Source organism: Pholis gunnellus, assembly GCF_910591455.1.
Source record: "Pholis gunnellus genome assembly, chromosome: 6".
NCBI lineage: Eukaryota > Metazoa > Chordata > Actinopteri > Perciformes > Pholidae > Pholis > Pholis gunnellus.
Window position 1 is genome coordinate 1,479,854 of NC_136532.1, and position 20,113 is coordinate 1,499,966.

General features: G+C 40.5%; 2 protein-coding genes across 2 annotated transcripts; both read left to right on the forward strand.

Annotated features, from left to right (window-relative positions):
- Positions 1 to 218: 218 nt before the first annotated feature.
- Positions 219 to 6,563, forward strand: LOC306697220 (leukocyte surface antigen CD53; the record flags this gene model as incomplete). Its single annotated transcript, XM_079161001.1, has 8 exons — positions 219 to 299; positions 818 to 911; positions 3,445 to 3,633; positions 4,585 to 4,659; positions 4,928 to 5,038; positions 5,153 to 5,260; positions 5,507 to 5,590; positions 6,495 to 6,563. The coding sequence occupies exons 2-8, from the start codon at positions 849 to 851 to the stop codon at positions 6,561 to 6,563; spliced, it is 699 nt and encodes a 232-aa protein (XP_079017127.1). The 5' UTR covers positions 219 to 299; positions 818 to 848.
- Positions 6,564 to 9,994: 3,431 nt separating this feature from the next.
- On the forward strand, positions 9,995 to 19,885 carry LOC306696913 (coiled-coil domain-containing protein 183-like; the record flags this gene model as incomplete). Its single annotated transcript, XM_079160639.1, has 12 exons — positions 9,995 to 10,009; positions 10,460 to 10,627; positions 11,548 to 11,652; positions 12,419 to 12,541; positions 14,527 to 14,688; positions 14,808 to 14,859; positions 15,735 to 15,835; positions 16,537 to 16,697; positions 17,321 to 17,480; positions 18,044 to 18,169; positions 18,691 to 18,760; positions 19,767 to 19,885. The coding sequence occupies 12 exons, from the start codon at positions 9,995 to 9,997 to the stop codon at positions 19,883 to 19,885; spliced, it is 1,362 nt and encodes a 453-aa protein (XP_079016765.1).
- Positions 19,886 to 20,113: the final 228 nt, after the last annotated feature.

A 20,113-nucleotide genomic window follows, 5' to 3' on the forward strand; every position in this document is an offset into this window, starting at 1 on the left:
GGCGTCCGGGGCTGCCAGTCTGACTCTATAGACCTGTCAATGATGCCTCCTGAAGAGACTTCTCTCTCAGCAGCTCCTAGTTACCGCGGAGGCTCCTCCTCTTTAGAGTCGATCATCTACATATTTCTAAAAGCCAGTGCGTAGACAGAAGCCTCCGTCGTCTCTCCTCCTCCAACCTATGTCTCTTCCTCCTCATACCTGTCTGTCGTCACATGACACCGGGAACACCAACATACCGCTCACTGCATCTCCCACTGGAAATACTGCTGGATACAGTGTAGTTCAAGGTAAGAACTCAGGTAATGAATCTTTTTTATTATGACGGATGAGTCAACCCCACTAATTACACAATAACTCTGCACGTTTGTTTACAACACACAAAAAACTCAATAAATTCAGTAATAAAGGTATATACAATATCCCTATTGTTATACATGTAGTGATGTAGAGAAAATATTAAAGTATACATTGACAGCCTATAATAAATGTATGTCACTGGTGGTTGTGCTAACCCGCCCTAATGAAACTCGTTCTCAGATTTTTAGGTACAAACTTGCAACAAATGGTTAATGTGGAGATAAGAGCAGGTCACAATGATTAACTGGAGCCTGAATAGTTCACTGGTGTCCATTGTGCCCAATGGCTCAGTGTTGCCATATCAAACAGTGGTGTCCTGTAAACACTTCGCCACCGCAAGAAGCAGGGACATCACTTGTTTTCCTTGACAAGTATTGCAGGATAGCATTCGCTCTAAAATATGTAATTCTGTATGTAACTAACTAGTAGTTTTAATCGACCAATTTGTGGACTCTTACAGATTTATTTTGTGAGGAAGGCTATCGGGAAGGATGAACCGCTCGTGTGTGAACTACTTGAAAACTATGGTGATAAGTCTCAACTTCCTGTGCTGGGTAGGTGGTTTAAGCAGTGGTGTAAGATAGTTGCAACGGGTCCCAGATCAATTCAATTTATTTGTACAGCATAAATCACAAATTTGCCTCAGAGGTCTTTACAATCTGTACAACATCCTCTGACACAAGACCCTCACGTCGGAATAGAAAAAAACTTCAAGGGGGGAAAAACCTCCTGGGAGAGCAACAGAGGAGGGATCCCTCTCCCAGGATGGACAGAAGTTCAATAGATGTCATGTGTACAGAATGGAGTTCAATTCATAAAATATAAATGATTCATATAATAACGGCAACAGTGGATAATAGAATAAAAGTATTAATGGTACCCCACAGTCTAGGCCTATAGCAGCTTATCTAGGGGCTGGACTAAGGCAAACCTGAGCCAGTCCTAACTATAAACCTGAGCCAGCCCTAACTATAAACCTGAGCCAGCCCTAACTATAAACCTGAGCCAGCCCTAGCTATAAACCTGAGCCAGCCCTAACCATAAACCTGAGCCAGCCCTAGCTATAAACCTGAGCCAGCCCTAACCATAAACCTGAGCCAGCCCTAGCTATAAACCTGAGCCAGCCCTAACTATAAACCTGAGCCAGCCCTAACCATAAACCTGAGCCAGCCCTAGCTATAAACCTGAACCAGCCCTAACTATAAACCTGAACCGGCCCTAACTTTAAGCAGTTATGACCGCTCGCTCGGCTCGCAGAAGTGCGCGGCTTGTCGGTCTTGACAGAATTTGTGCCTACTTTATCACATGAGCAAATAGGGGCTCGATAGTTGATAATTTACATATTTCCCAGCAATCTTTGCATATCTGTTTATGGCAACAAAAAAAAGAAATCAAAGAAAAATAAGTGATTCATTAAATTGAATTGGTTGTGTTTTAATGTGTAGTCATGGTTTTTATAGTTCAGGTATTGTAGACAAAAAAGGGCACAAAAACCGAGACAGAGATGGGTTTGCCTTTTCGAGGGGATAAATAGAACTATTTCTAGCTCGCTGAGTTCTTCTTCAAACACAAACAAGTGTATTTTCGAGATGCCAATCTGAATCGCACGTAGGGGTCCGTTTTCCATCCAAATGTATGAATAACTAAATAAACAAAAAATAGTTTAGTGGTTCCCAACAGGAAGAAAATAATGTTTTGTTGTTGTACTTCTTAGGCCTTAAACAGTTATTCATAAAAAACATGTGAGCCATACATTTGGTGGAACTAACAACTAAGAATTATTTTTAGTGATCTAAAGCCATAAAGGTTTTGAACCACAGGTTTAATATTGATGATGTATTTTAGAAGCTTATGTTTTTATTTAGAACAGGGGTCTCAAACTCAAGGCCCGCAGACCGAATCCGGCCTGTCACGTCATTCTATGTGGCCCGCAAATCCGCCAGCAAAAAAAAAAAAAAAGTAATAATTAAAAGTTAGACTTGAGAATAGAAATATCCCCATTGTCGAAATGATGAGATAGAAAGTCAAAATGATGAGATACTTAAACGCACGTCATAGAAGCAGCTCATCATAGGTTACATTTGACATGGAAATGTATTGTGAGTACATTGAAGACGACTTTAAACGTGGCTTTACAACACATGAAATACTTCACGTGGGATTGTGCAAACGCACCCTTGAAAGGATTTTAATGAACAAAGTTATTGTAATAACTTGTGTTTGATATTTGTCTTTGCTATTTTCTTTAAAAGTTTGATAGAATATTGTGGGTTTCTTAAACCTAAATTAAAAGGATTTAATAATAACAGAAATGTGCTTGAATATATTTTTACATTTATATAACTGCATGTACAATATTTTAACACTTGAATAAACAAGAATCAAATGCAGAGACAGTTATTTACCAATATGTTAGGAGTAGTTACATTTACACAGTCTTACATTTACAACCGGCCCTTTGAGGGCGACCGTGATGCTGATGTGGCCCAGAGTGAAGATGAGTTTGAGGCCCCTGATTTAGAATGTTATGTGAAAGGTATTTAGTACCTACAGCTGTAAAATAAATGTAAAGGAGTAACAGGTACAATATTTCCCTCTGAAGTTAAGTGTAGAAGTATAAAGTAGCAGAAAATGAAAACACATTGTTACAAGTGCCTCTAATGTGTACTGAAGTACAGTACTTGAGTACTTTCCACCAATGAAAATGGATCAAAATTCCAGAGGTTTTCTATGCTAAGAATTATCGGACACAGGCATATTTTGCCGTTGGCTGCACATCCTGTATACAAATGTTCACATTGCACAATTTCTTTGCGGTAAGAAGGCAGTTTTAAAGGCAGTAATTCAATTAAATGGATCTTATATTATTATGAAGTTATTTAGTAGATTTGATCCTGACTTAATGTGTGATATTGGTCAAGTGATTTTCCAATAGAAAATTTCTCAAAGAGGTTGTCTCGTGGAAATAAAATGATTTAATCTGGAGGTCTGAACGCTTCATTGTTATGCTGGCTGCATGCTGTGCAGTCGAACCACATTTCATATGCAGAATATTAACGTGAGGTGTCTCTCCTGTGCGTGTTGGAGCTGTGCGGCGCCTTTGTGGTGGCCTTAGGAGAGTTCCAGGTGATTCACTCCAGGTTCGCCTCCCTCATCACCACCTTCTGGCCCATCTTCCCCGCCAACACCCTGGTGGTCACCGGCACCATCGTTACCTGCGTGTGTTACCTGGGAGTGTTCGGAGGCATGAAGGAGAACCGCTGCATGCTCATTAATGTGAGTACGAGAAAGGATTAAATAGTAAAGGTGGCTGTTTAGTTTATGCTGTTCATGTTAGTTTGATTATTCTAAAAACATTAGCCTATATGCACATACATGGCAAACTGAAGCACAGATCATACAAACCAGAGATGTTCTGATAGCGTTTTTGCCGTCCCGATACCTGAACCTTTGCCGATACCTAGTACCAATCCAATAAAAAAATGTATACTGTGAACTAAGTGTCTTAAAACTTGCACTCTCTCTAATGTCCATCAGGGGGCGACGCTTCTGGTTGCAAAAAGAAGTCTGATTAAGTCTGAGAAGTCTACTTCTCTCTTGATTTATTACCTCAGTAAACATTGTAAACATGAGTTTATGGTCTCAATCTCTAGTTTCAAGTCTTCTTCAATACAGCATGATGTTCATTTAGTAAATGATGGTCCATTTAGAGTCAAACAGACCATAAGATAGTGTATGTGGGCTTAAGGGCGGGGCTACCACGGGGTTGTCCAGTCTGGGAGTTGTCTGTGTTTTCGTCTTAGAATTTTAACCCTTTCACAGTGTGTTTTCAGTTCATGAAGATGAATTGTAACATTTTGGTCTCGTCCAGCGTTCGGTTGTACTTAGCTCCAACTTCTTGGGTCACTTCTGGTTCCAATAAAACAAGATGGCAACTGACAAAACGCCAAACTCGAGGCTTCAAAGCGGCAGTCCACAAACCAACGGGTGACGTCATGACGAATATGTCCACTTCTTATATACAGTCTATCGTAGCAGGTGACACGTGGTGTTGTTGTTGTTGCTTCTCCTGTGTAGCATAAATGAGCTGATGCATGATATGATAAGGTGATATAGGATCGGCGCATAGACTCACACACTCACCGATACCCGATCCAGCATTTTTCGGCTGTACCGACTCTTACTGCAAACTCACTCATATTTGAATCTGATTTGCACCGACTCCAGTTCTTCGTCCTGTTGTTCATCCTGATGCTGGTGGAGTTAGCCATGGGCTGTGTGTTCCTGGTCTACAGCAGAGAGGTAGGAGACTTTATGCACAATCCATTTGTAGAAGCTGATTTATACTGTAGGTGTTGATTTGATTGATATGTCACTATTGGGAACATTTTCACCTCAAACAGCTTGGTAGTCAGAATTTTGCAAAGTGAAACTCTCCAAATGAACATGGACTGGTAGAGGGACAACCACCGCCAGCACATGCTGCCATGAAACTAGAGGCCGTTGTCTTTACTGTCCATCAGGCAGCAGTATATTGCAGATAGTGTATCTTGCCTTGTCTGTCATGCAGATTGACACATACTTTGAGAGAGACCTGATGAGAAGCCTGGAGATCTACAGACAGTCCGGTCCAGAAAGCAACACGACCATTAAAGATGACTTCGATGCTGTCCAGCACCTGGTAAACGATTTGCTACTCTGCTTCATCAACTTAAAATGAACCCCATCGCTCGTAAAAAGTCATTCACTTTTCCCCGCTCATTCCACTGAAGTAGGGTGGTTTTTTTTGGTACAGTTCAGGTGCTGTGGAGTTCATGGTGTGGCAGACTGGAAGGGTAACATCCCAATCTCCTGTTGTAGGGAGGACCCCTGTAACACCCTAATTCACACAAACTGGCAAGAGGTATTAAGATAATTAATAACGTGCCGTCAAACATTCTTTTTAATAAATGTCCTCAACGTGTCTGTGACTTTTGTACTCGACCCTCCATCCCGTTCATTATTCTGTTCTCTTCATGACTCTTGTCTATTCTCAATGTTTTATTTCTTGCTGTAACTCTAAACAGTTGCTTTGCTGTAAACGTGCACGTATGCTCAGCTAATTCACTCTGTATCAAAAAAGGATCACCGTAGAGATTTTGTCTTTCAGGGTTGTCTCGTGAAACTGAAGGACTGGTTTTCCAGAAACTATCGTAGCACAGGTGCAGGCGTTGTCACGATGTTTATCCTACAGGTACGTACATCTTATTTTCCTCATTGTGAGGCTCAAAGGGATAATTCAACCCCTTGGCTCGGTCGTTACAATGAACGCCAAGGGTGTATTAGGGCCATGGTATGGAAAACAAAAACAAAAAAACTAATTTAAGTAAATTCTTGAGAAGAAAACATGGCTATTCTCTAAATTTAATGTGGTGAATCTACAACAAAAACTCACAAAGTTAGGAGAAAAAAACTTGGATATTCTCTTAGATTATAAACTCTCAACTTCACAAAGTCACAAATGAATTCTGTATGGTAAATGTATTCAACGGCCGAGATCAAGCTGACGGAGAGAGCGACGGACTTGGCAAAATGATCTGTATCTACAAAGTACATAATATATGGAAACAAGATTAATTGGATTATATTTACCTTCTGTATAAAACATGTTACCTGTGTCGCTAATACCTAAAAAATAAAGCTAAATTGTGAGGGGAAATGTCTAAAAAATATATGAATATTTCCTGACAATGTGTTACATTGTCACATTTGAGTTGAGGAGAGCTGTGACGACATAGAGACGCACAATCAGGCATTTTCAGTCTCAGTGAATTTCAGATTGTTTTTCTCAGGAATACTGCACCCTTCCCCAGGCTAAGTAATTATATATATATATATATATATATATATATATATATATATATATATATTTACAGACAATCTCCCTAATAGGCTGTTTGGGTCTCCAGCTACTCCTGAGGGAAATATGTCTCTTTAGCTGCTAAATGCTACACTATGCACTATGTGTCCGTCTGCTATTTGGTCTAGGCAGGAAATGTACAGAGGGTTCATCGAAGCTTTTATATATTTTGTGTCTTTGAAAATCATTATTTCATAGATGTTTAACTTTATTTTGTTCTTGTTTTCTTTCTTTTCAGTTTATTTGTGTGTCCATCACCATCCCTCTCTTTTGCCACTTCAGTCGACAAGGACTGGGTTACCAGTGAACCAGGGCCAATAAAACTGACTTTCTCTCTGTCAACAGGTTGATTTTCCCTGTATCAGCTGTTTATTAATCTGTGTCAAGTACCCAATGGGAAGAAAAAGAAGCCATTTCCAGCCAACAGGAGAAAAAGCGGTAGTTCTTTGAGCAGGGACAAGCTGAGGATGACAGCTTATGATCACTATTGACAATGTCCTGTGAGATGACAAGAGCTTTGAATGTGATTTGATACACATAATAGGAGACATTTCATTTGTAGATATATAATATTATAAATAAGACCTGTCCTAACCCATAGTGCTAGACTAGATGATATGCACTACTTTGGAAACCTGCCCTTCTAACATAAAGAAGGTGTTATTTATTATTTCGCAGAGCTGAATTTGTAGTTGCAGAGAACTGCGTCCCTGTTTTATATTACTTGTAAGAAATTGCAAACACTCTAAATCAAATCAACCTAAAATTGCGCCCGTAACTCCATTTGACTGTTTTTCAAATTTGAAATTGCTTTCCTTTTAAATTATTAGCTTTGTTTCGGTTGATTCTGATTCTTAGAACTATAATCCTTGATATTGTGTGTAACATGGCTGTTTTAAGAATTCACATGATAAACCAGTTATTAATCAGTTATGTGCTAGTGTGTGAGGTAGCTTATCTAGCATTTGTTCTGGCCACTGCTGCTGTTGTAGGACTTTTTTGTTGTTTTGTCTGATGGAAACATTAGTTATTAGATTTTCACAATTTCTAATAGAACAGCAACAGTCAATGAGCTGCCAGCACATGTTCTGTATCTGGTTCAAAGTGAAACATAATGGAAAACCCAGTGTCACCAAGCCTTTTAGTGCATGGATGATAAACAGGCTTATGAAATGTTGTATATTTACATAGGTGAACAGTTAAAACCCAATATCTTTTTCAAAATAATGAAAATTAGGTGTTTGCTAAACAAGGTTTTAGTTATGTAACTTTAAGGCTATGATGCCATCAAGTGCATATTATATATATATATTTTATACCAATGGTCTTAATAGGTTTGCAGCGGTAATGCTTGATGCTCAAATGTAGTCAGATACCCACCATATTATCTGCCCAGAAAATTCACCAGTTTCCTTGTTGCTGCTGTTTATATTCCTCCTGATGCAAATAAAATAAAATGCACAACTGTTTTTGTTCACCTTGTGTAGCACATGTAGCATAAAGGGACTACAACTGCAGGTCTGTGTTACACATCAGCAATGTAAATGAACCTTGAACATGACTTGAACATTAAAATGAGTTAGCTGGAACATTAGAGGCACCATATTGTAATAAGGTTTATATTTTTGTTTGTTGTTGGTTTAAATCAGGTCTAAGTGCTATAAAAATGCTGTGAAAGTATCGACACGCTCAATCCATGGAGAAACACAGCCTATGTTCAGAAACTGTGCCTTTAAATAAGCTGTGATGTCACAACTATACATATTACATTTATTAACCATTACAGTTTTAAACGTAAACATTTTAAATTCATCCCATCTGGTTACAGTAATTGTAAATGACATCAGCTGACAGGAAGTAAATATGGACCCAATATGTTGCCTAGCAACGCAGATCCGTTGAAACTTTGTAAAACCGTTATGACAGAGGATGAACACAGCTATATTCAGACAGCTAAAATATGATAAATAAAGATTTGTTAACATTAAAACATGGAAACATGTTCTAGTGTCACCCCAATATACAAGTATGAACCTGGAAATGAGCATAGTATGTCTCTTTTTAAAGCTCAGCCTCCTCAACTAACGAAGGCTAATGCATGACCTCACGTTAGCATAATTAGCTAGCTAGCTACAGCTGATGTAATTAGCTAGTCAAATTCTAATCTCAGCTGCTAAATTAATGGTCACCAGCTAGAAATGGGATGCTTGCTTTTGTCTACCTCTGTCTGAAGTCAAGGACCCATTGTTTCAAAAAGAGTTGTGATGGTAAATGGTCCACAGTTTTAGGTTATCATTAAATGCCTGAATGGAAAGCATGACAGGCGTAGCAACAGTAACCAAGGAGGGCAGGGAACAGTCTTGAAAACATAACGTTAGCTACCAAAACATTGATCACGTTTGAATAAAATCGCGTTCACTTAAGTATAGGCCTGAAGGTAATGGCTAGCTATATTATCTGACACAACATACCTATATAAATGCATTGTAATTCCTCTGACATTATAAAGATGGACGATTCAAGAACTCCAACTCTGCGTCATATCAAAACCTCAGGTATTTAAAAAGTTAGTTAATTTAATTAGCACAGATAGCATAGCTAACCACCAGCTTGTTTTTTCGCTATTACTCCACTGTGAAATATATTTAATAATTAATAAATTAAAATAAGTATTTCAGCCAGCTAGGTTAGCGTTGACTTTGGTTAACCTTGCTAGTTAACCTAACCCAGGGGTCGGCAACCCGCGGCTCCGGAGCTGCATGCGGCTCTTCGGCCCGTCTGCTGCGGCTCCCTGAGGCTACATCCACACTAATACATTTAATACGAGTTTTAACAAACAAAAACTATCTGCGTCCACACGGCGTTTCAGCATTGTTTTCGAGATCCAGACTAAAACGCCTGAAAACGAATATCACGTGACTATTCACGTACACTGGGCATGCAGTGGGTGCCGGTGTTACGTACTACTGGTTTTCAAACCTACTGGTTTCCTTCCGTGCGTGTGTTGTGTTCGGTAACAGCAGCAGCTGTTTTCTGTCTCTGTTGCCAGATTCGTCAAACATTCACAAACATATTGCTGGAGATCTAAAAGCCACATCTCATATATATTGCGGGGATTACGATTGTATAAGTGAGCACTACATCACAGCCACGTATGAAGAAATACATTGAAGAAAATATATTGATGGAAAGATCGCATCAACCTGGATTCGAACCCTGTCGAGCAAAATAGTAATATATTCAAAAACGCTCACGCTACGCGATCCGCCACCTGCATCTTGCGTCGTATAGCGCCTTTCCTTGTAGAAGTCCGCCCTCGGTAAACTATCAATGGATAAATCCAAAAGAAGAAAAGTCACAGAGGAAAATAGAGTTTAATTCTGCGTGGACGTATTCATTTGCTTTCACTGCCAACAATGCTGGCTTACCTGTATGCTTGATATGTGGCGAGAAATTTGACATCAAATAGCTTTTGCGGCTCCAGACGAATTTTATTTGGTGGAAAATAGGGCAAAATGGCTCTTTGGATAGTAAAGGTTGCCGACCCCTGATCTAACCTATCACAAAACATCAGAAACAAGCCCCTCTTTGTCGCTAATGTTACTGTTGCTAGCTATATTACAGATAAAGTCACTCTAGCTAACCAAACTTATAGGTTCATGTTATCAAAATAGGACAATAGTGACATGTTAGCCTAATGTTAGCTAATCTTCCATGAGGTCAGTCATTGCAGAAGATATGTCTGCACTAATGGTAAGAATAAAACTACCCTCTTTCATCCCATCTTAAAACTACCATAAAGTAAAATAATGTCCAACATAAAATACATGTTGAGACGAGGGACACAAACGTTAAGTCTAGCTAATAGTTGGCAAATTGTAGCAATACGTTTTATGAAAACACTAAATAGCATTAATATTCAATAGAGCTCCATTGACATTTCCAGAGAAACAGGCTGAGGCAGAGGAAAGTGGAGCAAAGCAGGTCTGGAACAGCTATGACAAACCTACTACAAGACAAAGGCCATCGTCCACGCCTGGACTTCCTCTGGAGGTACAGCTTGCTTTGTTGTCTACCTTTTTTTTTGTTGCTAAACGATACTGCAAACTGCACTTACTCTCCACTAGCAAAGAACAGTTTTAAAAATGGGAAACATGGACGTTGAAAATAATGTATTCTGTTTGTTATTTTCCCGTCATTCAGAAAAAAAGTGAACATGAGAAGCGGAGGTTGCACGTCCTGATCAACGAGCACAACCGCCTAACGTTTGCTGTGACTGATCGGGAAGCTAAGCTGAAGGAGCTGCAGGAGTCATTGAAAGCGATGAACTTCAAGCCAACAAATTACTACAATGAAGACGCAAGCAAGCAGGTAAGAGTGCATCTGAGGACATGCTGCTGAAAACACATTTGACAGGTGACATACATGACACAGTCTTTTGGTCCATCATTAGTATAAAACAATGTTGATTAGTTATGCTTTTTGCCACACACAGTCCCTTTGAGGCAAGAGTTGCTGCAAATGTGCGTGAGACACTCAATTCAGTTCATGTATGTTCACCGTAGTGCCAGTGTTATTTACCAGTTAACAGTGTACTTATAAATGGTACTGATGCACTGGATGCCAGTTTACATGACAGTGCATTTAAAAGTAGATGGGGCTTAAAGCTGGAGTACAGGACTTTAACTCATAAATGAACATTCGTTATATATTCATAGCCCTTGCCGAATGAGTCCACACAATGCTGATTAAGCATATCGCCGCCAGGGAGAGCTCTCTGTATTTCGCAGTAGACTGGAGGTTGTGGTGTCTGTGGCGACTTTCCCGCACTGAAACACGGATGCCTGCAGGTGAGATTACCGCATCTCTTGGCAGTTTTCCCGCGGAAACGTTTTGTCTTTAATTCTTCCGCTGAGTTTCTTTTTATCTGGAGCATCCACTCCAGATGGCTTTTACATCGTCGCCATTGGTCTCCGCCATATGGTAATTATCCTCACTGCCAAATGTTCCACACTCCAGCGTTAAGTTAAAGTAAATATTTTTTTTCTCTCCAGTTTGGCACCCCTCGATCTGTTAACAACTGACTTTGTCACCTATTTTTGTAAAAATAGACTTTCCACTAAAACTGCTGAGTACAATTCATGTCTCTGGGAACATGAGCGCTCACCATGGACAGGGACGGCTGATGCTTGATGTATTTATTTACATTTCAAGTTGTCGCAAATCTTCTATCATCCTATCACATCATTGGTCGCATACTATAACCTTTATCCTTCATTGTCTAATGTCAGCGCATACGGCAGCTAGAAAACAACAAAGACAAGATGAAGATTAAGATCATGGAGGCCAAGGAAATCGCGACAGCCTATCAACCTATTCGTGAACACCTGCAGCAGGTGAGCTATGCTGTTTGAGACACTGTCAACCACTTTATGAAAAAAGGAGGTTTAAGAAGGATTCTATCAATAGCAGTGTATCAATACAGATACGTTTTCAATGCTTAAGAGGGGACATCATGTTGTTAAAGGAATTGCCATTATTTTTTTTATTTTCGGCAGCAATAATGAGAATAAACGTCTGGGAGTTCTATTGCTGCTTCACTACAAGTGCACTTAACTGAAATCAGATTGCATTCGAGCAAGAATACATAATCGAAAACTATCATTCAAAAAGGGCAAAAAAATGTAAACGAAACAGTGTAAAGAATGAATATGTATCACTCCTATTAAAAATACATTAAGCGTGCAGTCTTAAACACCCCAAATGTTTGCATGCTGTCTTGTTGGGTTGGCAGGGTAACATTTAACTTCTATGCACATGCACGTTAGTTGTTAGGTTTTTTCCTAGTAGTAACGAGCTAAGAGATTCGGGGGTACGTGATTGGCTGAAAAGTGAGGGGTTATTTCATGATGTTTTTTTATTTTTTATTATTTCAAACCAAATTGAAACAATTAATGTTAAAATGAAAAATAACTCAATGTAAAATAACTCAATGTAAAATAACTCAATGTAAAATAACTCAATGTACCTTCATTAGGAAACCAGAGAAGCTTTCAGAAAGACACATGTATGGGACACAACTAACGTAAACTACTATAAGCACAGCCTGTCTGTCTCATTCAGCCGAGGCTTCTTGTTTGTTGTTGTTTGTAATGTGATCAGGAGGTCCGTGGTATGGACAAGGATCTGGACCAGAAGGAGCACGCCATTACTATTGGACAGGCAGAGGTGGACAGAGCAACCAAACAGTTCCAGTCAGCAGCAGCAACTGCAGATGGCACACTGGTAAGACTTCACCACCACGAGACCCAGCGTAACCTTCCTACAGCAAGGCTGATGGGAGTTCCAGACTGCTGGCGGGATTCAGAAGCTCCACTGGGTCTCCAGTAAAGTGGGAAGCAGTTTCTTTTTACTGTATTTTTATGTGAATGATCCTGATTTGAATTAACTTGGATTGAAAGTGGCCACACAAATCATGGCTTTCCTTTTCGGCATCATCGTCACCAAGTCAACTGTATCTTGTTTTATTCGGGTGTGTGTTGAAATGGATTACAATTGATAGCCTGTCAGGAAAACCGCCTCCTAAAGCAGGGGTCTCAAACTCATCTTCACTCTGGGCCACATCAGCATCATGGTCGCCGTCAAAGGGCCGGTTGTAAATGTAACTACTCCTAACATATTGGTTAAAATATTGTACATGCAGTTATATAAATGTACAAATATATTTAAGCACATTTCTGCTACAACTTAAATCCTTTTAATTTAGGTTTAAGAAACCCACAATATTCTATCAAACTTTTAAAGAAAATAGCAAAGACAAATATCAAACACAAGTTATTACAATAACTTTGTTCATTAAAATCCTTTCAAGGGTGCGTTTGCACAATCCCACGTGAAGTATTTCATGTGTTGTAAAGCCACGTTTAAAGTCGTCTTCAATGTACTCACAATACATTTCCATGTCAAATGTAGGTTAACCAGCCAAAGAGCTGCTTCTATGACTGTTAAGTATCTCAGAATTTTGACTTTCTATCATAATTTTGAATTTCTATCTCATAATTATGACTTTGTATCTCAGAATTATGACTTTCTATCTCATAACTTCGACTTTCTATCTCATCATTTCGACTATGGGGATATTTCTATTCTCAAGTCTAACTTTTAATTATTACTTTTTTTTATTTCACTTTCTTCTTCTTTTTTTGCAGGCGGATTTGCGGGCCACATAGAATGACGTGGCGGGCCTTGAGTTTGAGACCCCTGTCCTAAAGCCTCAGGAAAAACGAAACCATACTCTATAGCAGTGGTCCCCAAACTACGGCCCGCAGGCCGGATACGGCCCGCCTCCACATTTGGTCCGGCCCCCTGAACAATACCAGAGACGCATTATGATTTTTTTTCAGTCTGCACAATTAATCGAATTTTAATCGCGATCACGATTTTGGCTGCCACGATTAAATGAGCATGATCGTCTGCGATATTAACGTTTAAAATACGTGCTCTGCTACATATCAAATCAAACGCTTCCTGAATCAGCCAACCACCAGGGGGCGAACGAGATGAGAGCTGTCAGGCGCGCACCCTGTAGAAGTAGAAGAGTAGAAGAAGTAGAAGAGCAGAGAGACGGGAGCTTGAAGGACGAGTACTTGTGCTTAATTTATTTACACGCCGGCATGTCATGTCTGTCACTACATGGTCGCGCGTTTTCAATTCCCCTGCTCTCCGTATCGCGCACGGCGGTGTTCCGCCCCGATCCGCGCGCACGATGCAACAGTCGCTCACCTGCGAGTAGCACGCACGTAGCTGATGTTGTCTGAACAAAAGAGATATTTATCAACAGAGGTTTTTCATTGTAGGAATAGGATCAAGAATGCAACGGATCAATTGACCAATTAAATTTTAGGAAAAACAAGAAAAACGTTTTCTTTTACCGGGATCCTCTCTTTCCTCCTTCCAAAACTCTGCCACTTTGACCAGCTGACAGTTCGTAACTGACTTGACCAGCTGACTTCACTACGAGCTGAATCGCTGTTGAAACAGGGGATGTTCCTTAAGGAGGAACATCCCCTATATACGTATATATATATATATATGCTGTGTGGGATTAACTCAAATATCAAGCAGAAATGTTTTTGAAAATACTCTCTTCCTATGAATGTCTGCGGTGCTCTAAACTTCCTCAAATCAAACCATTTCTCAAAGCTGCCTTTGTTCTTTCAAAGATGGAAATGTGATCGTCTTTGTTCTTATCTTTCTCTCCAACCCACCAGGGCAGGATGGTTCAGATGGAAGATGAGACAATGATGAGGAACAGAGAAATGGATATTGAGCTTGGCCAACTGAGTGCAGAAGAAAAGGACCTGAAAAGGCAAATTAGGACACTCGATATCGAGCATCTTAGCCCCACGGGGCAGAGCAAACAGACAGAGCGGGTAAGAAGGGAAAAGGAACTAATATGATACTTTGATGAGAACAAATTAGATGAATCAATTTCTGAAAAATATGTCATTGTTTCTGGTTCTTTTGTTGTCGTGCCATTTTTCCCATGCAGGAAATTGAAGAAGAAGAGGAAGAAGAAGAAGCACACTCAGTGCCAGTCACAGGTACTGTAGTGTATAGCAGCTGTAGTCATGCTCTGCTGTAGTCACGCTCTGCTGTTGTGGGTAGTGAAATCCCTACACACCAGTCATCAGCCGTAGTCTTATCATAAACTTTAAAGTCTCTGGATTTGAGGAGAATCTTTATTCACGGTGTGTACATACAAGGCAAACTGATTACAACTGATTACGTCCATACCTTTCACAATAAATGACCTGTACATAAACCCTTCATCACTGCTTACCAGAGGGACCTTACACGGGGTTACAAGGGTTAAAAGGTTGTTTTTTTGTCAATGTACGACAGGGTTGCGCAACGCCATTTAGATTGTAGTAGTCCCAAAAAAAACAACAACAAAAAAAAGACATACATTATATATATGTGACGTAGAGATGCCGTATATGGCTCTGGTAGCGGCAGCGACCTGTCAATCAAAAGGTGGCCCGCCCTAAAGCATCCCCTGCTTTATGGTCTGTGTGACTCTAAATGGACCATCATTTACTAAATGAACATCATGCTGTATTGAAGAAGACTTGAAACTAGAGATTGAGACCATAAACTCATGTTTACAATGTTTACTGAGGTAATAAATCAAGAGAGAAGTAGAGTCATTTTCTCATAGGCTTCTATACAATCTGACTTATTTTTGCAACCAGAGGAGTCGCCCCCTGCTGGTCAGTATAGTGAATGTAAGTTTGCATCGGCTTCACTCGGCAGAACCGGAGGTTGCTGCCTGATAAGAATACATTGTCAATACTAATACATGTCCATCATTGTAATGGAGCGTTGTGAGCCTCTGTGTCTCACAATACTGTGAGCATAAATAACTAATGTAATCGAGTAGCTAAAGTGTTGACGTGTGCTCTCTGTGCCTCCACAGATCATCAGTGTTATGACGTCTGTGGTGCTTCCCAGTCTGACGTTAAGCTGGTGGAGGATATGGAGGCTCTGGGAGAAGCTCTGGCTGACGCTGAAGTGCAGGTAGACAATTAAATTCAAGTCACATTCACATGTGTTATTAATGAAGCAGGTTTCACAGTGAAAGTGCTGTACACTGAACACTGGCCCTTTAAATCATTGTCGTTTGTGTGTAATAACACCAGGTTACAGTTTTATGGGTTACTAGGAAAATATTTCTTGGTTTGGTTTTACCAGAGTCACTGTGAAGACACATGTTGCACATTTATTATTCATTTTTCCTCATGTGCGTTGTGTGACAAGGTGCAAATATGCCCGTGGCTCCATTCACATACACAAAAAAAACATACCTGAAAGATTCTTGACAGCAAACCAAGCTCATTACTATTGCAATAGTGTGTAGGATTTAAGGAGATTTATTGGCACAAATGGAATATACTGTATTATGTCTTCATTTATGTATAATGAGCTGAAATTAAGAATCGTTGTTTTTGTTTGGAATGAGCCGTTTTTATCTACATAGTCCTTTTCACGAAGTCGGCCATGTTGCACCGCCATGTTTCTACGGTAGCCCAGAATGCATAAAAACCAAACACTGACTCTGGGTAGAGCCATTTGCTCTTTTTTTTACATTTCCTGAAGGCCACCGTAGTTCTCCGACACGTTTGTGGAAGGGCGTTGTGAGAGTCGGGGCATTCAGTTGGATGAAATCTGCAAGCTTACCACTAGGTGCCACCGATTTCTACACACATCTGCTTTAATAGGAACTAGTTGACAAAGCGGTGTCGCAGCGAGCCGCCAAGGAGCAGCTCCTCGCTGAGGTAAACCTGTCCGAGGATGGGACCAGGCAGGAGGCCAAAGCCCTGGCTGATCTGGAGCTCCAGTACGCCGAACTCAAGTTCAGTGCCAAACCTGCAGCTACATGGTACAGTCCCTGATGATGAGCTACCCCCTGTTCAAACGGCCCTTAGTGTCATGTTCAATCTTCAATCACCAATTGTATGTGTTGGTTGAGAGCCAAAAATGTGAAGCCCAGTTGGGTCATCTCAGATGGCCACCTAATATACATCAGGCTGTTATTTGGAACACCACCTTCCATTTTATTACAGTGCAATTTAGATAGAGCTGATGCAGCTTCTAAAATGTTTTCTATTTTGCATTTTTCCCTATTTAATGTGGGAGCTTATCTCCTGAGAGAAATCTCTGTTAAATGCTTCGTCTTGCGGTGTGATCGTGTCTGATGGATATGTCTGTGGATTTCTTCTGAGGTGCTGTCACGATCCCCTCTCCCCTTCACCTCGGGCCATTCTCAACGCCTGCTGTTGCACAGTGACATATCCAATATCTGATCCGCTTGTTTGCACTTAATCTTCTTAAATAGCTGTGACAGGAACAGTTTACAAGGAATGAGGACAGCATCGCCTTCAGATGGGGCCATTAGAAAGTTTAATCATATACTGCAGAGTGAGACATTTTACTGCCAGGTTTTTGCTATTGTGAGGGACCTGCTGCCTTAAAGACCTCCACCTATTTTTTTGGTTTGTTAAGGTTTGACAAGCAGAAGGGAAAAATGCAGGCAAAGCTGAATCAGGACGTGGTCCGTGTTGAGCAACTGCAGGCTGAGCTGAAGCGGTCTCAGGACCTGTTGGATGCTGTGGAGCGGGGGGTCAGCAACGTCTACTTCAGGATGAGCAGCATCCCTGTTGAGGTCTGGACCAAAACTCGAAGCAATACCTTCATAGAGCGACTGGACTATTACAAGCCAAAAGCTGTGTCCCAAATACATGCAACATATAATACACGCTAATCATCATAGTAAACTTAAGAATTGTAAAAAAAAAAAAAAATGACTTACATACAAACTGCCATTAAACATCACAAATACAAAATGTTTTTCTTCAAAATGAATACTTGATTATTCACCAAGATCTTTCTGGAGCTGTCGCACTATTATTTATTGCATTGCATTGTGGGTGAATGGTTTCTGTCGACACACACTGTACACAATGTCTGGTTAGAGAATGCTTTATTTAACCGACCACAAACTCAAAAACGGCTTACGATGCCCGTGTCGTGTGGAATTGGGACACGCTGTCTACAGCCAAGCTAGCGGCAGTGAAATGAGCTAAATACTAACATGTTCACAATGGCAACACGCTGATGCCTAGCAGGTATAATGTTCACCAAAGCCTGATACTCGCCGGCTTCTTGTCAGCGTCGGAGCACTCTGGTTCGTTGACTTGTTCACAGATCTGCTGCACACTCCTTCAGGGGCTGTCCAGTGCTTCCAGCTCTGACAGCACAGACCAGCTGAGGGACGTCAGAGCCCGCGTGCCAACATTACTGCAGAGAGCATCGGAGCGGACACCTGAGATCAGCGGCCTGGACCCAGAAATGGTGCTACAGCTCTCTGAAACCTTTCATATGCTTTCCATTTAGGTCTGACCTAAGCCATTTTAAAGGATGGGGCAGGTTACTGTGTTGTGTATGATATTTTGTGCTGATGTTATTATTAATGTTTTTTCACAAGTTGGTCCTTTAACACTAAGATACCCAGATTTTGCACAGACTCACCTTTTTTTTTTTTTTTTATTTGAACCATAGTTACATGAGATTATTTATTTACAGCATTTATAAAAGTGTGTTTTTCTGAAGTTCTCAAATGTATGTTATGTTGTATCTCTCCCATAAAATGGAAATCAAATTTGGCTTCAATTCCCTGTCCAATTTAAAAACAAAACACGTTTAAAGTTTTTCTTCATGTAGCGTATATTGTTGCCTCTGCAGATGGAATTTCAGCTGCCAGAGCCAGTGTTTTGTGTAAACGTTTTTGATAGGTCTGACCATAAGCCTGTTTTCTGCTTAATCTGTTAACCCCCCCCCCCCGCCCCCAATCTTTGCGTCTTCTTCTTCCTCAGGTTTACAGTTTGCACGAAGAGCTCAACAGGATGGAGTCAAGGAATGTCAAGAGACCGACCACGCCTATACGTGAGTTGCAACAAATACCCTTTACCCACCCAAAATAGCACATATATGCTGTTTTTTAAAACCCAGGAAAACCCGCTAAAAATATGCAATAGACTCCTTCTCCATTGCCAGTAGACAAGTTTTTCCTGGAAAACAGGGTTAGTAAAGAAATGTAAACGGTGAATACTCCTCTTTTATATCTGTGACTTATTCAGTCTTTCAAACTCTCAAACTGGAATTAGTGATTGTGGGAACAGTTGAAAGACTAACTAAGATGGTTTTGTTGAGTTTTATTTGTGTCTGTCGAGTTTGAATGAAGTGCATTTCACAATGATCGGTGAGCATATTATAGCTGTTTATTTTCACATCTAACTCTTTGAATGAAGAGTTTATTTGAAATCAGACGAGTGTTGGTGATTTTGGAACAGTGGAAAGACCAACGAAAATGATTTTGATGACTCTTATTCTGATTCAATTTACATTTCTGGTTTGAGTTCTGTCCCATATGTTTTCTCTTTCCAATGCTTAAAAGTGCTGAATTTCTCTTCCACGTGACACATGTTTACTCAAACATTCTCCAAAAGGCTAATATGTGGAAACTTTATTAGAGAAAAACATTCACAGGAAGACTGTATTACTTAGATTTGACCTGAGGGGAACAAATATTACACTGACGGTCGAGTGATGCTTCTGTGCCCTTGTAGAACCGTGACTGCAAGTGTTAGAACCAGAATAGCCATTCCCCCCCCCCCCCCCCCCCCCCCCCCGAGACGGCCCTGGCAATGCTTTAGAAGCTGATGGAACACAGTGTACTCAGTGGTAACATGGGGGGGGACATGTTTTTCATTGTTGACTGCTTACATTTGGGGCAGGTGTGAAAAATGGAAATGCCTTTAGAAATCACGTTTTTACAGAAAGAGTAGTGTATATATATATATATATATCAGGAAAGGCATTCAACGCTTACATTTCTAAGGCCATCTGTCATTTTGTTCAGATGTCTTGACTGAGTGTCTCCGTCTCACAGACACTCCCCAGCTCAGCGACGAAGAAGAGGAGTGCTCTCCATCCCACGAGGAGATGAAGTGCTGCAGCAGTAGGCTGATCGAGTCGGAGGAGTCCTCGAGGGCCACGAGGAAGCAGTAGAGACGCAGACCACACAGCGGGAACCATACGGCTAATGAAATAAACGAGAGCGCAGCAGGACGTCTCTGCTTCTGTTCACTGATCCAAATGTGCAACCCACTTTCAACCGGTGATGATGAAAGAGAGATTCTGGAATTCATTTTCTACGCTATATTCTAGACTGAATAACTGTCACAGTATTTTCCTTGAAGAGAGAATTTAAGTGAAATCAATAGTTTTTTTTCAATT